The 22,451-nt window shown below is 47.4% G+C and overlaps 1 protein-coding gene across 13 annotated transcripts; it reads right to left on the bottom strand.

The window, feature by feature from the left end:
• Positions 1-689: 689 nt before the first annotated feature.
• Positions 690-21,786, bottom strand: ZMIZ2 (zinc finger MIZ-type containing 2). 13 transcript variants are annotated; one of them, XM_072633766.1, is made up of 22 exons: positions 21,629-21,781; positions 20,197-20,335; positions 18,645-18,733; positions 18,068-18,140; positions 13,597-13,738; positions 13,222-13,336; positions 12,577-12,779; positions 12,038-12,230; positions 11,095-11,358; positions 10,525-10,704; positions 9,719-9,802; positions 9,368-9,539; positions 7,462-7,603; positions 7,133-7,343; positions 5,895-6,000; positions 5,503-5,660; positions 5,026-5,093; positions 4,657-4,725; positions 3,912-4,156; positions 3,261-3,433; positions 2,868-3,113; positions 690-2,102 (listed from the first exon to the last, which is right to left on the bottom strand). In XM_072633766.1, the coding sequence occupies exons 5-22, from the start codon at positions 13,644-13,646 to the stop codon at positions 1,995-1,997; spliced, it is 2,787 nt and encodes a 928-aa protein (XP_072489867.1). In that variant the 5' UTR covers positions 13,647-13,738; positions 18,068-18,140; positions 18,645-18,733; positions 20,197-20,335; positions 21,629-21,781; the 3' UTR covers positions 690-1,994. The 13 variants fall into 13 exon arrangements, with proteins under 13 accessions (XP_072489867.1, XP_072489870.1, XP_072489878.1 ...); XM_072633769.1 differs by having other exon boundaries at positions 13,597-13,735; XM_072633777.1 differs by having other exon boundaries at positions 9,719-9,799; positions 21,629-21,780.
• Between the last annotated feature and the right edge of the window lie 665 nt (positions 21,787-22,451).

Here is a 22,451-nt window from a genome sequence, read left to right as displayed (position 1 = left end):
AGAAAGACCAGTCATCTTTGCCTTTCCTTCTAGTTCTCCAAGGTGGCAGTTGTCTCTCTGAATCTTATCCCCAGGGAAGGACTAAAGCTGGCAAATCTCCATTATAGGGAGTCCAGATTTCCTTTTCGTCCTGGCTATGGTTCATAGAATCACCCTCAGGTTGAAGCCAAACTTGGAAAATTCCAGGAGAAAAGGGAATTTTCCATGGGGGTTGGAATAACTGAACCTTGGCCAGGGAGGAGGCTGGAACAGTTCCCCTGCCAGTGGAGTAGGAGCAGACAGAATAGGAAGTGTGGTACTAACAGATGAAGTGAGAAAAGCTTTGGCCTCCACGAAGTCTCCCACCTCCTTACCAGCTGAGTATGATGTGGTGAGGTAGACTCAAAGTTAATAGAAATCAGAATCCTTAGAGGGGAGCGTCTTTTCATATTTGAATCCCAGATGACTAACAGTGCCTGGCATATAGTTGGAGCTTAATGCTTATGCCCCAGAACACTAGAATTGAGAAGACCAGGCTCTTTGATCTGCTAGACAGAATCTAGGACTGTGAACCATATTCTAACACCAGGAGCAGGGGCAAAGATCTACCCATGTTGTTTAATAGCTACCCCTATCTTACTAGCTCCTAGAAGGGAGAATAAAAGCATAGGCATCCCTGATCCCCTCTCCCCACAAAGGAGGTGAGTCAATCAAGGCCCACCAAAAGGGAATCCTTTAATATAGATACTGAAACAGGATACACAAAACGGCCCCCTGGGCAGTACTGCTCACACACACAGCTCTGGCCCCATAAGCCAGATGGATGCAATGGTTTTCCAAAAAGGGACAGTTTACCACTTGGATTCTCTCCCTAGGGATATAGGTAAAGGGGAGGTGGCTTTTTAAAAACATGGCTGTTACTTGTTTACTTTGCAGAAAGGGAAATCTGGAGGATGAAGGGCACAGCCAAAGAATTTCTACATCCTGGTGAATAACAACTCCCCCCATCAAGTATATTCCCTGCCAGGGCTGAAGCTTGGGACCCCTACTCCCCAATGGAATGGTCACTCATACAAAGTCAGGGAATATGCACATTTATGGGAACAAGGGAAAGAATAGGGGAACCAGGGGGGCTGTACAACAGAGGGACTCACTTTCCTTTAAATAGCTTTTTTTTTCTTTTTTTCCCTGCTTTTAGTGTTTCTACACTATGTACATTTTGTGCTTTGTAATTAATCACCTCCCTCCCCCCCTAACCCCACCCAACACAGCCTCCTGCACTTGGGCTTGGGGTGGGGAAGAGGGAACATGGGTGCCACAGGTAGAACAAGGCTGAGGGGAGAGATTCAGTCTGCATGAAGCCCTTTGGTACCCAATTAAGGGTAGCATGGGCTTGCTGGAGCCTTTAGGTTCACATACATAATGACTACTAAAGATGAATTAGTAGAGCTTCATCATCAAGCCAGGAAGAAGAAAACCTAGGGCCCTCCCAGAGTCCACAGGCCCAGACCATACTCGATTTCTCTCCCAACTCTGCCACATTCATGAGAAAGATAAAACAGAAGGCTCAAAGCCAGAGTCAGACAGAGGGCTAGTACCAGTCAGGGTAAGGATGGGGGAAGGCTTCGGCTAGGACAGACACTGTAGATGGCCTGTGCAGTGGGAAGATGTAAAGAATACATCAGGTCCAAGGAAAAGAAGCCTCAGTCCTGGTGTTGGCAGAGAGCTGAGAGAGAAGGGCCTGAACAGAAATAACTGCGATAACAGATAGGAAGGACGGACTGACATGGCCAGCCACTATGTGTGGCTACTAGGTCTGACCATCGACAGAAGTGGCTTTGGTTGGGTGAGCATGACGTATGGGCAGCTGAAACTCTTTTAGTTTCCCTGCCTCTGGATGAGGGAGAACAGTTGTGAGTATGTAAGGACTGAGGGGCAATGATGAGTGGATGGTAGGAGTGGGCTTGGCAGTTCTGAGACCAGCCTAAGCTGGGGGATCCAAATGAAATCAAGGGTCAGTTGTTCTCGAAGAGGGACAGCAGGTCATCATTACTGTTGGTGGGGAGGTCAGGTGGGCCCAGGTATGACAGCAGCTCATCAGGATTGGTCAGTTCTGGGAGGAGCTGAAATAAAAGTGAATAGTGTCAGGAGCCAGAGTCTGAGTCCTCTATCTCCACAGCTGAACCCAGTTGGCATGCCACTCTCCACTACTTCAGCAATATCGATTTATGAGACAAACCCTCTAATTATAATTACAGGGCCAACCCTCCAGATGCTGGTGCTTTGATATGTTCATTATAAAATATCTGTGAAAACAATGTTTTAAATCTTAATCCAGCTGCTGCACAGACAGTCAAAAATCTATGACTGGAATTGTTGGGAGCTCCCTCTGCCAACCAAGGTGGAATTTGATCTCAGTTCTTCCAAATGTCTAAGTCTAGGGCTCCATTCACTCTGTCCCATGGCCTAGCTATGGTTTGAGGGGTGGGGGCATGTTTGGAACTCTTGGACATGTTAGTGAGGGAGCCCTGCCAATCCAGAATGGCACCTGCTTCACAATTTATCATCTTGGAGAGCTGTATTGGCTTATAGAACTTGAACCCATGTCTTTTGGACTTGGAGTTTAACTCTATTTACTGTGCTACAATGCCTTTACTAAATAAAAGAAAGCTGCATTTCCTTAAATCTCACCTCTCTGGATTTCCTTTTCCTCATCTGTAAAACATGAAAACTGAATGAACTCTGAGGTTTCTTCCAGCCCTAAGTCAACAATCTGTGTCCAAGAAACACAACTGACCTTTCGTTCCCTATCTTCAACTCTTTTCTCAATGACTTTGAGTCTCCTGTTTCTCAGAGAGGATGGTTAATAAGAGGTGAACTATACTCACATCCAGAGCTGGCTCTGGCCCTTCTCCGGTTCCGGTCATCCCTGGCTGCCCCATCATGCTGGCAGCAGAATTAAAGGCCAACTCGCCACTAGGACCTGCTCCACTTGATGGCCCCAAGGGCTGCCGGGCCTGGGGGGGCGGGTTCCGGTGATGGAGCTGTGACCCTGGTGGGGCACTGAGATTGGGATTGTGTAGCCCCTGCTGGCCAGGATTGTGAGATGGGTCCATGTGGCCTGATGGTGCCATCTGAATAGGAAGGAGGAAGCCACACAGTGAAATATTACAGGAGGAGGCATATTCATTTGTTTCCCTCCTTTTGTAGATATAGAGACCAGGAATTATGCTTTAAGCTGCCACTCCTTCACCCCTACCCTACCCCAAAATTGTACTGACCTGTCCAGGGATGGAAGGAGCTGGAGGCTTTTCTGGAGTCAGGAGGCTGCTAGGAATGTCTGACTGGTACGAGATCGGTGGTGGCCCTGGGGCGAATTCAGTAAGGGTTGGGGTGCTAGGTGTGGTGGGGGGAAAAGAATCAGGGAAGTTTCCTGGGCCTGAAAAGTTAGAACCTGCAAAACAAAAGTTGTTTTGTGAGATACATTCTTCAAAATAACACTGCCTTTTTGTGGCTTGCACTTATTTTGAAATCAATGATGTTGGGCAAATTAAATTTTAAAATGCACTTAAGATGGAAGAAGACTGACAAAAAATGTGTGTGTTTTGTTTTGTTTTATTTAAAGAGCTGACTTATTGGTGAAAACAATTCCCATTGTCTACACTAGATATAACTATTCAGAAAGAGAAAGGATAGCCTTTATTGTTACTGTTAGCAACAGGTTTTGTAAATATTCTTGAGTGGGAAGGGAACACATAAAGTCAGACTTTATGCACATTCTATCCCAGACAGGGCTAGGTTACTGAAATTTAAATGTCCCCCAAATATTGAATAGGACTGACAGGGTCATCACAGTGTCCCTCTGCCATTTCAGGTTCCTGAGGATTCTTACTCCAAACTATAAAAGAAACAATAGCCAGGCTGGTACTCACTCTGACTGGGATAATCGCTGGTGGCAGGGGCTGAGGGAGGTTGCAGTGGGGCAAAGGGGGAAGATCCAGGGCCCAAAGCAGCAATCATCTCCATGACATTGGGCATCACCATGTGGGTAGGGCTCATGGTGCGGCAGCGCTTCAGAACCGGCCCATCTGATTCTTCCTTAATGTGGAGATCTGGCTTGATGGGCACTGGTTTCCAGCTACAGGTGGGGTCAATGGTGATTTCTTCATAGTCTGAACTAGGGAAGGGAGGGGACACACAAGAATAGGTTATAGTCCACATACGATCAGTTTTTGATTACATGCTACATCTTCACTGATAATCTTATACATTCCTACCCTCAGCTGTTTATATCATTTTTCCATTTCACTAAGCCTCAGTTCTGAGAATCTCTTTGCCCAAATCAATTTAACAAACAATTACTGGGTACCTAATGTGTATAAGCCATTTGCTATTGTCCCTTGAGTTTCAAGTGAGATTTTCCAACTCAAATCCTTATTGATTTGGAATGAATTGTTGATAATCTACCATGTGCACCCAGCATCATTAAGTTAGTAGGATACAAGATCCCTGACTTGGCACTGGGCCCAGTTCCTGGGAGGATTCCATGATCCAGCTGTGACATGGGTGAAAAGATTTTGGTATGGCTCAGCATTATGTCTTGTGTGGCTAGGACTGCCCTCTGGTGGCCCCAGAAAAAAATCAGTTCAAAATCTCTCCAAGTCCAATCAGAATTACTTTTGGATGTAAATAAGGATCCCCAGCATATACTGATCCACCTCCAGGCCTTCCAGCAACGCAGTCTTACTGCAAAGAAACAGAGGATACATTATCAGTGAAGTAACAAGGTCTCTGCCTCAGAGATGCCCTCCTCTTTACCACATTCTCTGGGCAATCAATGCCTATGAGAAACCTTGGAGAGGTCGCTTCATGTCTATGAAATTCAAATTTTCCCATCTCTAACTTTACCTTGCCTTACTATTTCACAATGTTAGGAGGTAATATGTCAAATGCAAATTATCATTATTGCCCCCAGCCTTTTGGTACCCTCCACACCCAATTCCCAACCCCATGAATATTCCAGAAGGCATAATCCCTTATACTCACTTGCAGACAGGACATCTCCAAGTTCCCCTCTCACAATTCAGCTGCAGGTAGGATTCTAGATCAAAGCACTACAAAAATGATCAGATATAGTCAATTAATTAACAAGTATTTATCAAGCACCTACTATGTGACAACAGGCTCTATGGTAGTACTAGAGAAATGTAACAAAGAATGAAATGATCCCTGCTGGCTCACATTCTAGTGGCAGGGGGTGGGGACTCCCTTCCCCTTAAGGATAGACAAGAACATATAATAAGGCATAAGGATGTAAAAAGTATCCAAGGTGAATGAGGTGGGTTTGTTTGTACATTGCCTCAGTAGTACATGCTAATGCCTATATTTTAGCCTCCTATCCTAGTCTTCCAGTTTCTAGATCTTCAAATTGTGCTCAAGGTATGACAGATAAACAAGGGATCTCAGTTCCCAATTCTCCCCTGAGGAAAAAAGAGGTGCAATAATCTATCACCATCATCTTACTTGTATGTGGCGGCAATCATGTCCTCGGGCAGGGAGTTGAATCCTTCGGAAAGTGATGGGACACTTCAAGGATACTTTGATAGCGGTCTGCTCCACACCATCCTCTCCATTGGGTCCAGGGGTGCCAGGGATGGTGCCACTGCTAAAATTCCGCTTTACTGATCATTGGGAGGAAAACACATAAGATGCTCCTGAGCTTAGGGAAGCTGGGGATATTTCAAGGATATAAATAGGGAAGGGCTATTTCTATTTAGGCACCTGAGTCAAATCTCATGATGACAAATCTGAAATAGTCATCTGACTTGGAGGCTAACAGGATTTCTGAAGCCCCAGGCCTACCCCACAAAGGCAGGCTCATGGCAGGGCTTGGCAGAGGGCTGGGCGCTACTCACTTTTGGTGATGCAATGCTCCGCTGGAAGCAGGCGCTTCTTGATGAGGCCCTGCAGGACGGAGCGCACCGAAGGCCGATGCACCAGCTGCAGCACAAAGAGGTGCGACTGCACAAAAAAAAGGCCCAGGTCAAGAGGGCAGAGACTGGTTTTTTGAGGACGCCCCGCTTGCTGGGTCCCAGCCCCCGGGTCTAGCTCCTAGAATTTCAGGGCTGGTGTTGGGTAAAGGAAAAGGAAATAGAGGGAAGAAGCTAGATACCTGTAGCGTCCCCCTCCCCTGTGAGTCTTTAGGTGTGGGATAAAAGTTCCTTTGGCCCCATTTGGAACACAGGTGGCTGCCTCTATTTGACACAGATCTCCTCACATTGGCCTTCATTTAGAAGCCTCAAGCACAGCTGCTGTTACCCAGGGTTTACTTGTAAAGGAAAAAAAAGAGATACTGATCCCCCTTCCTCCTGAATTAATCAAAATGATTATTCCTAGTCCCCATCTCTCCACCAAAAACAGGAAAAACTGGGTCTGAGAAGTCTGATGAAGGTTAGCCTTCCTTCTTCACAATAAGTATTGTTGTTTATTTTGGGTCTGGGTTCAATTTCCAGAGCCTTGTACAATTTGGCCTGCAAGAGCCTATTCTCCAGACTTCCTTTGAGCAGCAGAGATACACCTGGAGCGGGGGGGTGGGGTGGGGTGGGTTTCTCCTTATAACTCTTTATGTTGAATATCGATTGAGGTGGTGTAGCCTCCATCTGGGGAGGTTTTTCCCGCTTCCTTCTCCACAACTGGCTAAGAAACCTTATGGAGAGCAAGGATCCAATCTTGGCACATGGCCTGGCATCTCTGCAGTGAGGAGCCAGGACTCCAGGAGCATGGTCCTATCCCCAGGGGCCCTTCTTAACCATTTGTACAAATGAATATCAACTCCAAATCTAATGAGCACAGCACAAGTAGAAGCACATGCTTCTGTGTCCCTCTTTTGGTGGGAATAGAGAAGGGATTGGAAGGGAATCCACTACCTTTTCCTTTAGTGATAAAACCTACAACTCGGACATCTTCAGTTGACCTAGCAGCTTTACCCTGACTGTCATCAGGCAGTGACATTCATACTCAGTGTGCCTCAAGTCTGTACTGTCTGTGGAGACACACTAACCCTCATCTGTGCTTCTTGTCTGCTTGGCTGTGCTGCCCACCCCACCTCCTCCTTCCCCGCTCCCATGTACCACGTAGCCTGAGGGTCACTTACACAGCAGCAAGCGGTGACAGTGATCTGGATGGTGTTCCTGCCAGGCTGGCACACGTGCTTCAGGTAGAGGGGCTTGTGGGACGTCTTGTTGTCTCCGCGCTCGATGGTCAGGGGCGTGGCGTTGACACTCACCTGCACGGATGCAGGCCAGTTGGTATTCATCTGGCGGTCCTCATGATGATAGCACTTAAACTGTAGCTCTAGATCAGGTCTGAACCAGGAAGAGGAAACAAACAGCCTGTAACTCAGGAAATTTGGGAACTGGGAATAAAAACAGGATGGCAGGAAGGTGGGGGTCCCAAGGGCAGTGCAGCAGTGCAGGCGCTCACCTCAGCATCAGTGTTTTGTAGACCGAGTCGCGGAGCTGGAAGACGTGGTTGCTAACAGCCAGATTGTGCTGCAGACGGAAGGGCTCCAGGACCACCCCATCTCGGACTGGGAATGTCAGCCGCAGCTCATCACATGGGTTTCCTGCAAAGGGGGGACAGAGGCTGGTGGGGGGTACAGGCGCCAGTGACACCCAGCGCCAGCAGACATGTAACTTGAGCCGGTGCTGGGCAGAGGGGTGGTTGGGGGAGCCCAGCTGGCATCCAACCAGCACCGCGGACTTGGGGTTCATGCAGCCCTCTCTCCTGAAGGGATGAGCATGAGGCCCAGTTTCCTCCTGGTTCTTAAGGGGGTCCAGGGCACATCCCCCCCTTCTCTCTTGCACTATGCTGCCATGATGAGCCATGCTGGGGGCAGCGTTTGGGCACCCCCATTCTCAACTGTCATTTTCAACAGTCACAGAATGTTCGGAGCTGAAGGTTCCATTGTCCCTTAAAGGGGGCCCCCAGTTTCGATGCCCAGCACCATTGCTCCTGCCAACCTTTCATGGGGGGGAGCCCACCCCAGGCACTATGGCATATGGAAGGCTAGATGAAAGGCAGAGATCTCCTCAGGTTTTCCTAATGACTCTCAAGTTTTAAGGGTAAACCCCTCACTTTGTTTCTTGACTGTTTTCAGATTCCCAAACTCTTGTCTGTCATGGTTCTAAAACAGCTAAGAGAACTGTTTAGTTTGGTGTTTTGTTGTTGGTTTTTTTTAAAACTCCATCCACTTAAGGTTGATGTAAAAAAAAAAAATGTGTTGACACATCAGTCACTTCCCCCCAAAAAAATCCCACTACCTTATAACAGTTTGACATAAAAAAGTTAAGCAAAACCATCTAATACAGTGCTTGTGACTGACAACACATGTAATTTTTTCTGTTCTTCTACTCTACCATTTCTTAACAGCAAGGAAGTACATTTTACCCTTAGTCAGTCAGTGGGAATCAATACTGACCACTGTACACCCTGAATGCTGTTGTCTTCATTTACACTGATGTAGCCATTATGTGTACTGTTCTTTTGGTTCTGCTGACTTCATTCTGCAGCAGTTCACACAAGTCTTCCCATGTTTCTCTGAATTCTTCATTAGACTGTCTTAGCAACCCAGAGATTCCACTGCTGGGCACAGACCCCACAGAGGTCAGTGACAAAAAGAAACACTCCCATGTACACCAAAATATTTATAGCAACACTGTTGTAGTAACAAAGGACTGGAAACAAAGCAGATGCCCATCAAGTAGAGAGTGGTTAAACAAGTTGTGGTACATGAACATAATGGAATATTACTGTGCTGTAAGAAATGATGAATTGAATACAGAGAAATATGGTTAAACTAATAACTAATAAGAAGTAAAGGAAGCAGAACCAGGAAAACAATATACAGAGTGACTATGAAAATGGAAATGGAAACAACACAACAATAACCAAATACTTGGAAATGATAAGAACCAAGCTTGGCCTCAAAAGAGATTTAGGGAAAGATAAATTCATCTTTCCTTTGCAGAAGGTTATAGCTGTGCAGCACTACATAGACCTTCTTCAATGTGTTGGAGAACTTGGCTGAACTTTTTTTTTCTCTTTTAAAAAGTCTGCTATAGGGGATAGTTCAGGAAAGGGAAGGAATAAATACAATGAGAAATGCAGGTGACAAAAAAAAAAAGATACCAATAAAAATCTTTTAAAAAAGATTATCACAGCAAAAAAAAAAAAGGCTTTTCTAGGTAACACAGTATCTCCTATAGTCACTGAATGATTTTCAGGTCTTCCCATGCGCAGATGAAAACTGTCTTCATTCCCAACCTAGCCTTCAATAATCTTTCTTCTGAGAGTTCAGACTCTTAGAAACCCAGAGAACAAGACTTACCAGGGGGAGAAGGGTGCAGGGAACTCATGTTGGGCTTAATGTCAGGCAGGAATGGAGACTTGACTTCTTGACTAGGAGACATATAGGGGGGTATGCTGCTGCCAGGAGTCATTGGGGGCGTAGGGTTCCCAGGCAGTGGGGAGCTGGGGTATCCGGGCATTGATCGGGTGGGCTGTAGGAAAACAAACAAAAGCTAGTATGGCAAGTAATGACTGGATAACTGGGTCAAAACAGAATTTTGTCTGTGTGAGTCTGTGTTTGGGGGGGGGGGGTCTTAACTCTCAAAGGCTCCTCATGTTCTGGCCCCTGGTGTCAAACAAGCTTCACAAGGGGGCCCCATTTCCATCATACCCCATTTATGTTGGGCTGGCTGTAGCTGTTGAAGTTCCCTCCATTAAAGTTGGTGTTCTGTCCATTAAACTGCTCTGTGGACTGCTGGGGACAAAAAACTGTGTCAGTGATCTATAAGGAGAGCCTTGGCCTGTACCTTTAGTGCAGAATTCCCTCAAACACCTGAATACCAAAGGATGGCCAGAAGCACAATATTCGGTAATAGAAAGACCCTGGGGATCACCTACCCCAGTCTACATATAGACTTTGAATAAATCACCAACAAACATTTCAACATACAAAAGAACAAGGGAGAAGCTCATTATGAGAAACTGTGCACTTCTATTATATACAGTTGTAGGAACCTTTTTGCTAATTCTTGTTCTAGAACTGAATTTAGAATTCTAGTTCTAGAACTGGGGGAGTAGAAAGAGAAAAGGTCCAGAGCAGGCAGTGTATGGTACCAAATTAAGCACCACCGTCCCTGCAGCTCTCTTCCCAGCTCTAGAACTCAAGGCTCCTCTTGCCGCCTCATTCAGTCATGGCAGAAGCAATCCTCAAAATCGCCATTCCGGAAGAGTAGTAGATCAAAGATCTGGGCACTGTCATTGTTCCATAGAGGGAGTGATACCAAGGTTGTCCTTGTATAATACTTTAGTTTTTCTAGAGTAAAATGGAAAGCTTAGTGTTTTTAATTTAAAAAAAATAACAATAAAAAAGGAGTACTTAGATGGCTTAGACACTTATAAATAACTTTTCTTCAGTTATTTTCTAGATGGAATTTCCAAACTATAATTTTAAGAGCCAAGCTAGCAGTTGCTGTGTACCTTAAAATATGGTCCTGCTGAGCTGGAGGTGGACAGGTATTGGCCCATTGCTTGTTGGAGAGGCATCCTCTGCCCAGGGTATGAGGGGGAGGGTGCTGATGGCTGTGCAGTATTTGGTGCATATTGGGCAGCGCTGGGAGCATACTGGCCACCTTGCATATACTGCTGTGCTGGATAACCCTGAAAAAGAGGTAAAACAGATACCCAAAGGTAACTACAGGGCATAAGGAAGACTAGAGAAAAGGCATCTAGAAGGGAAAAAAACTGCCTGAAAGACCACCATTCTCTTGCACAAGGGCCATGGAATACAGAATTCTAATCACTGAAAGAATACAAGGTTAGGTCAGGTGGGGAGGGGGTTGAGGGGAGAATGCCTGGGTTTGTTTGGGATTCTGCTACATCTGCCCTCTGGGCACTGGACAGCTCACTTCAACCTATCTGTTCATTCTCCTTTACACTTGCCTAAACCTAAACCAGCTGAGAATATCAACATCCGTAACTGAGGAATTTGAGCTATTCCTGGGGGGAAGCAACTCTCAGATCTTTCAATTCCCTTTTCCCCGTACCCACCTCATTGGAATAGGCTCTTTTGACTCCTTGTCGGGGCATCTGCTGTGTCTGGGGAGCCCCTGGGTACCCATGCTGGGGCAGTCGCTGCCCTCCATACAAGGGAGTCATTCCAGGCGCCCGGGTTGGGTTTATACCCATGGGGGAGATACCAGAGGGGCCCATCACCCCTCCTATGCTGGCAGGGTTCATGCCAGCTGGGACACTGGGCCCCCGTGGACCCCCATGCTGCAGAAACTGGCTGTTAAAGGGCTGTCCTGCCCCCATCTGGGGAGAGAGAAAAAGGAATTATCCAAAGCCCCACCCATGAGAAATAACTCAGACAGAGAGAGAGAGAGAGAGAGAGAGAAAGAAAGTGAGAATAATTCCCCATCAATCTTGCTTATCCCTCAGTCCAGCACAACACTTTTACCATCCCATCTGACCTCTATCATATTACAGTATCTTTCTTGGGTCTTTTACTGCTCTACTTCTTTACTGTCTTTCCCACAGCCTGATATGTCATCTGGTACCCCTCCCACCCTTCCTCCAGTAGACTCCCCCAGGTTCCCAGAAGTGTGAAGGGAAAGGTGCAAGGGAAACCACATAGCCCTCAGCAGTTACCCCACCCACCCTATCCCCCATGCATGTCCATCTTAAGAGTAAAAAACCCTCTCCTTGTGCTTTGATGAGGACCCAGACTAAGTCAGTGTTTTATCAGTGACCTCACAGAACTGTCCATTTTTAGAGCTAAAAGGGTCCTTAAAAACCTATTGAACTGATTATTTTAAACAGATGAGGAAACTGAGACTCGGAAGTTAAGTGACTTGCCCAAGGTCACACAGCTGTTTACTGACAGAACTGGGACTAGAACCCAGGCTCTCAGTCCAGTACTCCTTCCCCTACACCATGCTGCCTCAATCTGGGCACACAGGGGCCAGGTGAGTAGTCAGGGAAGGCACCTTACCGCTCCATACTGGCTCAGCTCCTGACTCTGCTTCTCCTGGAGAGCGGCCACAGTGGCAGTAGCAGTAGCAGTGGCAGTAGCTGCAGCAGCAGCCACAGCAGCAGCAGCAGCTGCCTGAGTGAAGTCAGTGGAGGGTCGGGTGGCATGTGAGGGGAGACCTAGGCCCCCAGGGCCACTTGGGCTGCCTGTGTAGCTGCAGGAGACACAAGATTATACCTCCATTCTGCCCTGGCTCAGAAGCAGCCTCCTATTAACCACATAAGGCTAAGATTTGTGTTCTTTCAGAAAATGGCACGTGGCTACCTAACTTCTTAGGCAGAATGGAATCTCATTCATTTTTTTTCAAATGTTTTAGGTCATATTTGAAGTCAGCGGAGCAGCACAGTTAGTCTGTACATGTACAATTAACCAACAAATAATGATTCACTTCCCTAGTATGTACATGGCATTGTGTTAGATGTTGTAAACTAGAGACCCAAATTCTAAATGGGAAAAATTCAAGAGTTGGACAGGAACCCCTTCTACAAAATGGTGCTTACCTGGTGGGAAAGCCAGGCCCTCCAGGGTAGCTGCCACGGCCATACATTCCTTGCTGCATATAACTCTTGTTTGCACCACCTTCTGGAAAAGCCTGCTGCCCCAAGAACTGAGGAGAGTTCATAGCAGGGCTGCCACCTGCCATGCCAGGCATCATGGGACTACCAGAGGGGTTCCCCCCAGGGCCCATGGGGCTTCCCAAAACCTATAAAAAGCAATAATACTCACATTGCCAAGAACCACTACATCAGGGGTTTTCTGTATTATGGACCCTTCTCCGAATGATCTTAGATACATAAATGCTAAAATAATGATGCAGTTTTCCCCCATCCCAGTTTATGAAACCCCTGAAATTTCTCCTTGCAATGCTTGTGGATCAATAGACCCTAGGCTAAGAAGCCCTTCTCTAAAGGGAAGTAACAGACTAGTTTGCCCAATATGATAACTTTCTGCACTTCAAAACAGAGGGGCCTGGATGTCAGATTAAGGAATGTTGGGGTTGGGGATTTACTGAGGATGGTTGAGAGATTACAAGAAAGACACCATAGAACAATGTTATGAGGGAGACTAAAGGGAACTGATAGTCTATGATTTTTCTTGGGGGAGTGGCAGACTAAGTCCTGAATATTTGGGTGGGAAGCTTTTACCTGACTCTGGGATGTATTGCTGACTCCCCACACGGTGGTTACCACGGAGAGTGATCCTGTTGGCTGATTGGTGCTCTGTTGCCAAGGAACAGACTCATACGCAAATGAACCATCACTGTGGGAGAAAGAGGCTAGTAAAGAACACATTTCAAGTTCCAGACAGTGAACTGGCACAATCTTGAGGTTAGGTGGCATAAGGGTGCCTGATAGTACAGGTATTCACTGTTCTGAGAGGAACTGAAGGCTGGATACAGGGACAGGTCATTCCAGGGAAGATAGGGAGTGAAGAGTATAATCATGACTCAGACAGACCAACCACACAGGTCCTGGCCTTAAGCAAGGTCCAACAGAGGAATGGGAGTGTCCTGTACTTACCCGTGTGGCGTGGGGGGGAGGGCAGGTTTCATTGGGTTCATGGAGTTCATTGGCTGTGAAGTATAGTGAGGGACGGGGGGTCTGGGACTTGAATATAGTTGACCTCAATGGGGTTAATCTGGAACTCAGCCCCTCCAAGCTGCTGTGACAGAAAGAGAAACACTGTCATCTCTGAGGGAAAATTCAACAGAAGATGATATAGGAAATTTACAGGAAGTTACAGTAATTGAATCATTCCCTCCCCACTACAATGAATAGAGGAAAGCTGAATGGGAGAGTTCCCAGGTGTGCTCTTTTGGGGGCTCAGGAGCTGGTTAGTGCAGTCCCTGGGGCTCTTCTTTCATGAGCAAAGTGTACACTAGATGGGTATGAAGCACATGGAGGGCACCCCAGGCAGGGCAGGGTTAAGCTTAGGGACCCAGGGGGCCATACTCAGGGTGTCTCGGCCAGCTAGAGGAACTTGGCGTCCTGCCCATGTCTGGCAAACCTCTGCTCCTGGCAAGCTCAGCTAAGAAGAGTACATTAACCCCATGTGGCCCAGCTACTACCACACAGGCACCCAGAGCACTAGTATGAATGACCCAGGAAGCTATGTTTGGGCACAAATGTCTTCACCCCTCTCTCTCCTCTATATAAAGCTTTTCCTCCCTGTATTTCAGTGTCCATATAAAAAGAGGAAACCTCAGCTTCTCTCAGCAGAAACTTCAGGGGTGGGTAATGAGAGAAGAACTGGGTCCCATCAGAAACAACTTGGAGAAGTGGATGGAGAGGGCAGGTAAAGAAGGGAAAGTTGTCATGGCCATGGAGAGCTGCTGGCTCGTTTACCATCACTTGCTAGGAGAACAGAGGTGAAAGACTGATACTACAGTGATTTCCTGCTCAATGGGATTTCCATAGTTGACAAATGAAAATGTCCCTAAAGGAACTAATCATGGAAAAAGTAAGACAGAGCCTTGGGGACTTTGAGGGGCTTCAAGAGCCAGAAGGCCAATACGAGCAAGGGTCCTCAGAGCTCAGCTTCCTGAGGTTAGGCAGGGTTGAAAAAGGGCAACAGCTCGGCTCCCAGAAAATTCAGATTGGGGTTTGAAAAACAAGGCCAAAGAAACCTGACAATTATTTTCTTCCAAAAGGTGCTGAATAGAATCTTACCCAAGGTCATGAAGGTCAGAGAGGATTAGTGGGGAAGGGCAGAGTCCAAGGAATTACAATGTGGTTTAACTACCACAAGCAGGAGCTACCACCATACTACTGTTTATCAGGAGCTGATGCCATGAAGAAAAGGGGATAGAGCATGGGAGGTCAGAAAAAAACAAGAGGGAAAAAACAAAACCTTTACTCAAATGAAACACAGAATTTTGGCTGTTGAGCAGAGACTCGAGGTCTTTCTGCCTCTAGTCCCTTGCCCAATCCCCTGGAAACAAGGGACATTTTCCCTAACAGAATTCCTTCTCTTGTGTCTGAAGGAGCACATAAGCCAGCTGCCTTTCCTTCTCCTAAGGCCAAACAGACGTCACCTCAGGAGGCACATGGAGCATGAGATTGGGAATCCAGTGTGAGCCCTTTAACACAGTCTCTCCCCTCCTCCCAGAATAGGGGAGGGGGGCATTAGTTCTGTTTCCCATTCCTGGGCCAGCTGTGCTCTGTGTTAGACAGGCAGCAGCCATCCCACTGAGGGCTTCTGTGCAGTCTGCCAGCCTCCTAGGCAGAGTGTGTGCATTACTGCTGGTAAGACTAAGTCATTTCAGAGAGGGAAAAAGGCTGATATTGGCCACTGAAGATGGAAGCAGAGCCAGAGTTGGGATAAAGAACAAGGCAGAGTATGCAGGAGCACAGAGGTAAGGCCTTCACAGAGACAGACATGAAGGTAGATGTTTGCAGAGATGCACACTCAAGACATGCACACACACTTTGAACATGTGTGTCCGTCTGAGGAATTGTATACATCCATCTGTCAGAGGGTATGTGTTTGCTCCCATCTGTCACAAACATACAGCATGAGTAATTGTCAGTAACCACACACGGCATAAGCACACAGGGGATATGACTTGCACAAGAGATGTTGCAAACAAGAGGCATGATGCACTTAAGACACAAAGTACATAAAAGAATGACAGTGTTCCAAAGAGCAGCCAAGTCTGCCCAAGACATGCAGAAACATTTGTGAGCCAGGGAATTAGCAAAAGGGACAATGTGGAAAATGCCAATTGTGAAAAAAATTAAAGAATTCATGAAAAGACCATGTACCTAAGAGATACACTGTGAAAGACAGAGAGTAGCAGAACAAAAATAGAGGAGGCCCAAGATGTGGCAAGATACATGGAAGAGCAGAATAGTAAGACAAGTCTCTTAGGGATAATGGCATAAATATACGTGTATCTATGCATACATAAACACACAGTGCATACACACATACACCCGTTACAGTAGTTGTAGAATTAAAAAACCCTTCAAATGCTGGAGTTTTAGAAATCATGTAGTCCATTTCCTTTTATAGAAGAGCAAATGTGACATGTCTAGGGTCATTAGAACCCAACTCTCCTGACTCAAAGCCCAGTGTTCTTATGTGTATGTTTTCTAATTTGAAACAGTAAAACCTCAATCCTTTCGAGTCCAGCTATTTTTTGGGGGGGAGGGAGGGTCAAAATGCTTCTTTGTTGACCTCTCACTATTTTAGTTCTTTGGAATCAAAGGATTAATTTCACCAGGGAAACAATCCCCTCCCCTGACTGGAGGTTACTAGACTGTTTCAACTGGTCCTTTAAAAGTTCCATAAAAGGTAGAAGATGTGGATCAGTGTCCTTCAATTGTTAAGGGAGCCTACCTGCAGTATTGGCCCTTTGCGTCCCATAGTAAGGAACAAAGGAGACTGTAGTCTTAGATATAGCCTCTGTGTTCTTGACAATGATGGGATATATTGAAATGGAGTTGCCTTTCAGGGGTGGAGAACTGCAAAGTCATCACGAACCATCCAAAATACCAAGGACCCAAAGTAGTTGGGTAAGAGAATCATAACTAAAGCCAAATCACTGATCTCAACCCCACCCCCACTCAGCAATTCAAAGTACTTTATGCATAACTTCCAGCTTGGGGGGGAGGGGGGAGGAGTGGGAAACAATTCTTCTAACCACTTTACAACTTTTAATTGTAGAGATGAAGAAACTGCTGAGAGCCAGGTTTAGAACTAAGACTCTAGATGGCTGTAGTCTGACTAGTGAGCGGGGGTGGGGGGGAACTAGAATTAGACAGGAAAGTAACAGGGAAAAGGGGAAGTTTCATTTCTAGCTCAGAGAATTCAAGACAATTTCCTAGAGAACTGTGGAGTTACTTAGTTAGGGAAGGAAGGTGTAGAAAGGAGAAGAAAGTCTGTCTCATACATAGTGTCCGGAAATGGGGTTCTTTATCAAAGACAAAAAACTATCTTCCCCGCCACAACCTTGAAGAGTCAGGAGGATCAGGCATTCTTTCAAAGACCCAACTATTCTCTCCTCATAGAACGTGGGGCTTCCCAGTCCTAACCCTTGGGCAAATAAGGCCTCTTAAGAGTAACCCAGCTCACAAGGGTCTTTCAGAAGCATGTTTCTAGCCAGGGACAGCTGCAAGGCAGTCACAGGGAGGGGCCCAGAGGGAAGTAAGTACATGCAGTTTAATTGAAAGAGCAGTAGGGGGAGGGGAAGACTGGGCTCCAGAGCTTGCCAGTTAGGTTTAGGAAATTCTAGGCAGCATAAGGCCAAGCCCACCTACCTCCTACCACCCCTTCCTGTTCCTTATATGCACCTCTCTCTCCATCAGTAAGTGTTCCAAGATCTAAGGGATCAGGACTATCAACTTCAGAAGCTGTCAAGGCTTTACCCCCTCACATTGGACTCTACAAGTTTTAGCTGGAAAAGCAGTGACCCAATAACTTTTTATCCCCAGGGCCTAAATTCAATTCAACAAGGATTTATTGAGTTTCTACCATGTGCACATACTGTGCTGAGGTGATGAAGTACACAAAGACAAAACATCAAATTGATCATGGCCCTTAAGGAACCAGTACACTTTTGGGGCCCCAAGATAGAGCTCACCCACCTCAGGATAAAGAAAAGTAGATTCAGCTGGTCCAGTTACTGGAATGTCCCAGTAATGGCCAGACAAAACTGAGGTTTCCCTGAATCCTTGAAGCAGGGATGACACACAGGAAGGGGGGTGGGGAGATTCAAGCAACTAGAAGCTAGGCTTAACCCACAAGCTTCCTTCTTTGAAGGTAGCTACATGGGACATCAGTTTGCTAAATCTAATCCCAAACCCAGCTTTATCTCTCAGGAATGAATAGAAACATTACAACCCCTCTTCCACCATAAAGGTCCTTGTAATGCTTCTCTGCTTTCCCAGAATGCAAGGGATCTAAGAAGGAAACCTGAAAGTTTGGCAAAGAAATTTTCCTGGGGAGAAGAAGGTTTGTTCTGTAGTGTACCTGATCATTTCAGCTTACCTAGGATATTGTACAGGACTCTGGTCAGGATAGTGTTAGAACTGGGTCCTCACTTGAGACTATCAGGCTGGAGCTGAAGAGAAGAAAGGGGCCTGCTATCACATGGGTTTGGGGAATTCCAAATCAACTAAGTTCCTGCCATGGACAGGAGACCACAGATATTTTCAGTTCCCCCAACCTAAATCCTACATAAGACAAGGTGATTTTCTACCATATTCAATTGTTGTGAATTTCTGTGGTCCCCTCCACAGTGGACAGCTCCCTCCAGATTTCCATGAGTCGTTTTTTAAGGTGAAAAAAAAAAATCACCACTCTAATGCCATTCATTACACTCTGCAGAACCTCAGCACACTGACCAGACTCCTGGCAAAGAAACTCAGAATGTTATGGCTGGAAGGGATTATGGAAATCATCCAATCCAAACCCCTCATTTTACAGATGAGGAACTGAGACCTGGAGAGGTTAAGTGACTTGCCCATGTCACACAAGTTGGTGGTATATAGCCAGGGCTAAAACTCAGGTCTCCTGAGTCTTAATCTAGTTTTCTTTTTACCATACCAGGCTGTCTCTTACTCACAAAAAAGAAAGGCTTGGGGGATCATCATCCTAATCCTTTTGAGATGGAGGCAGATTTCATTCTCTATCCTTCTGGGCCCAGGAACAGAGCTAGGAACAACAGAACCCAGAAGGAGTCTCAGTTTTATACCCCCTAAAGAAAAACACAGAAGCAACAATCTCTTGGCTTCCCTTCCCTTTGCTCTATTGGCACCATATACAGTTCCTTTCTCTGTAATAGGCAGCATTTCAACCTACTTTCACTGATAACAGGGACAGACTGATACCCCCAATGCTATTACACTGGGGTACAGGGGCAATCTGTACAGTCAAATAGCATGAGAAATTCAGACCATCTTGAAATGGGAGAACATGGAAAACATGGTTTCTAGCCTTCTTTCTCACCATGAACAATCTGAGATCAAAAAGCACCTGGCTGATTGATGAAGAGATTCCCCAAAATCTCCTAAGTAACTGGAAAAGACAAGACAGCTTTAAGCTACTAAAGAGCAAAGGCATTCTAAACTGAGTGTCTGTCTTGATGGCTAACCCTACAGGTACTAACTTTGTATGGCTCCAGAGGCACTCTCTAAGTCTGTCTCCATATACTTAGACTCTCTTCAGGCTCCACTCTAGTTAGCCTAGGCTTTCAAATGGGAACAGGAGTAACAGTTCACTCCTCTTCGAAGCTGAGCAACAGGATCAATTCCTCTCTGCTTTCCCACCTAATCAACCAGACTCCCAAGAGGATGGCCCTGTGGCAACTCATTCTCCAGAGGTTGCAAAAAGCTGCTAATAGGACTTTTTCAGCTACAGACTTCTACCTTGTAGCTTCTAGGTGGCAAAGGTAACCGTAGAAGGGACAAAGGAGACCAGATGAATTGAGAGAAGACTACAGACAGGACAGCGATGATGGGACAGAAGAGTTCCTGACAGGGGTGGGGAACAGAAAATGAAACATTCCCTTGATTCAGTCCCAAGTAATATAGGGAGAAGGAGGATTAATTTGTACTACCAGAAAGGATCACAGCCTTGTGTGACTGGACTGGCTGTGTTCTATTTCTGGTAGGTAGCATAAGCTACTAGAATAAGCATCAAGCAGGAGCCTGGATACTTGGGTTCTGATGCTGCTTCAGTCACAGTGATTTTGGCCAGATTACTTAATCACTTTAAACCTGAACTCTCCAATAAGCAAAATGGAGGTGAAGGGGGAGAGAAACAGTTCTTGCTCCTGTCTATTTCATAGGACTGTCAAGTGAATAAGAACAAAAGAACTACTCCTTGGGTCAGAAACATGGCCTGCCAGTCCATGACTGTAGGTCTAACATGGATCCCATGGGATCTTTTATGCAATAGCATAATTGCTCTTTTAGATATGAATCATAAAATATCAGAGATGTACCCCCCAAAAAACAATATTCTAGTTTCCCTTAACAACTCATTACGGATCTATCATCTATTAATTTAGCTAATTTTAAAAACATTCATATTTTTAGTCTGTATCTCCTGGAATAATTAGTTCTTTTAAGTTTACTATGAAAAATAAGAATTTCTTTTATTTATCCTAAATTTACCTTTTTCAAGCTTCAAGGAGTGCCCCCTAGTTCTAGTATTCCAGGATTTGGTGATTAAGTCCAGGTTCACCCTATCTGTACCCTTCATGATTTATGACATTCTGTAGATGTCCCTGTGAAATCTTCTCTAAGTAAAAATCTGTGAGAATAAATAATACAAACGAAGTACTTTGAGTCAAAGACATTATTACTGACATTATTATTAGTACTGCTATTTTATGCTCCACCCCTGAGTGTCCTAATTCTAGCCTCTCCAGGCTTCAGTTTCCCCATTCTGGAATGGGGTGTGCTCTCTAGGAGGCCATGGCAGGGGACTGGAAAGGTAAACAGTCTACCTTGGAAAAATATATAGCACCTTTTGGGACCAGCCCATGTAGGGTCACAGACTATACTGGTGGACACATATTGGAGTTTGGGATGGGGAAGCCTCTAAGAAGATGGGACAGAAAAACCAAAGTGTGCCTGGCAAGACAAACTAAAGTAGGCCTGGCAATACCTATCTGTAAAGGGAGAAGCTATCCAGGAAGGCCCACTCCTCTCACCACACACAGGTAAGGAAGGTACTGAATGATGAGTAAAATCTCGGTTCCCAGAGGGCCCCCCTTCCACCCCCTTGGTTTCTCAGAACAACTGGGTTTTCCCCAATCAAACCTCAAACAATGGCTCAAGTTGGGCGAAAGAGAAAATCTCAGGAGACAAAAGGGTTATTTCTGCCTAACAATAGGGTCATTTCTGCGTAAGACCACCCCAAGGAAAGGAATTCAGTCAAGGTATGTCCCAACATAGAGATTGGAAGGGAACAGAAGGGGGATGGGGTGGTCTTGCTCATCACCGATGCTAAACCCCCCTTCTCCCATGCAAAGGAAGCAGCAGCCGCCTGGTGTGTAGCGGGGGGAGGGAGGCTCAGGAGCGCCCCAACACTCGCCTGGGTTCCACTGGGCAAACAGTCACAGCCTCGTCGGACCTGGCTAGCCCATTCCTAAGGACTGCTTAGGCCCAGGGGAAGGGGACGCGACGAGGAAGCCCGGGGCCGGGGGGGCGGGCAGGCTCCGGACACCCACACGGTGCCGCCGCCGGCGTGGGAAGGGGGCCCGCCGGGCGCGCTGCCGCGGCTCCCCGCGGGGGCCCCTCATCCTGGCCCGGCCGCGCGCCCTGGGCACGGGCACGGGCACCTCGCTCCGGCCGGCCCCGCGCCCCCGTGTCCCCGTGCCCCCGCGGCGGCCTCGTTGCCATGGTGACCCTGGCCTCCCCGGTGAGGGTGGCAGCTCCGTTCCGCGGCGGGAGGGGATCCGGGGAACCCAGCCCCGGGCGGGGGCGGGAGGAAGGGGGGCTCGCAGACCCCGGGACCACCCTGGCGTCGGGCCCAGTGCCTGACCCTCCGGCGCGGCAAACTCGCCCACCCTCCCCGCAGCTCCAGCCCTGGCCCGCTCACCTCCCGGCCGGGCGCCCGGAACTGTCGAGGAGCCCCCGAGCCCGGCTGCGGCTGCGGCTCCGGGCCCAGCTCAGCGCCTCGCCGGCTGCCTGCCGCTGCCGCCGCCTCCGCGGCCCGCCTGCTCCATGCCGCCTCGCGGCCGCCGCGCCGGCCGGGGGGCTCAGCTCAGGCGCCCTGCTCCAGGGGCCGCTGCCGCCGCCGCCGCCACCGCCACCTCCCGGTTCCGATTGCACAATGGAGATGCCGCTGCCGCCGCATCATCCATATGCATGAGCTTGGGAGACTGGCTCCGCCCCCAGCCCCACCTCAGGCGAGAGCAACGCATCCTCGAATGATCGATATGTCGGGGAGGAGAAGGCGGGAGCTGGGCGGGGGGATTTGCTCTGCTGCCCGAAGCCCGGGGAGGGGCGAGGAGGGAGCTGGGAAGAGGTGCACATCCCCTGACGCTTCCCCCTGCCCCAGTTATCCTTCTGGACTCCCATCCACTCACTACCACCCCTCTCCCTCCCCCTTCCTACTACGATTATCCCGGCCACTTCCAGGCGGTTGTTTTTGCATTTGAGAGGTGTAGTAATGAACTGTCCCCCACCCTGGACCAGGGATATGGAAGCCCAGGTGGTTCTGGATATCTGGGGCCACGCTACCCTGGTAGCCAAACTGGGAACGACACATGGCAGAGCCAGGCGTGCCCTCCAATTGTGTTGTACATTCCACAATTCTCACCCCAGAGTCCTGGCAGGAAACCGAAGGGGGTGGGGATGGGTGGGAATTCGGGAGCAAGTCAGAGGTAAACTCTAAATTCCAGAAACTTGGTTTTCATTGG

This window comes from Notamacropus eugenii, chromosome 1 (assembly GCF_028372415.1).
Source record: "Notamacropus eugenii isolate mMacEug1 chromosome 1, mMacEug1.pri_v2, whole genome shotgun sequence".
Classification (NCBI taxonomy): domain Eukaryota; kingdom Metazoa; phylum Chordata; class Mammalia; order Diprotodontia; family Macropodidae; genus Notamacropus; species Notamacropus eugenii.
Note: the sequence above shows the minus strand (reverse complement) of the source record. Positions and strands in the feature narration are given on the sequence as shown.

Excerpts from the sequence above, each read along its gene's own strand:
- ZMIZ2 (XM_072633774.1), bottom strand. The coding sequence starts at position 13,646 with ATGAACTCCATGAACCCAATGAAACCTGCCCTCCCCCCCACGCCACAC. Across the intron at positions 3,434-3,911 it reads CAGCGATTATCCCAGTCAGA|GTTCTAACTTTTCAGGCCCA; the intron begins GTGAGTACCAGC and ends TTTGTTTTGCAG. Across the intron at positions 3,114-3,260 it reads CTCCTTCCATCCCTGGACAG|ATGGCACCATCAGGCCACAT; the intron begins GTCAGTACAATT and ends CTTCCTATTCAG.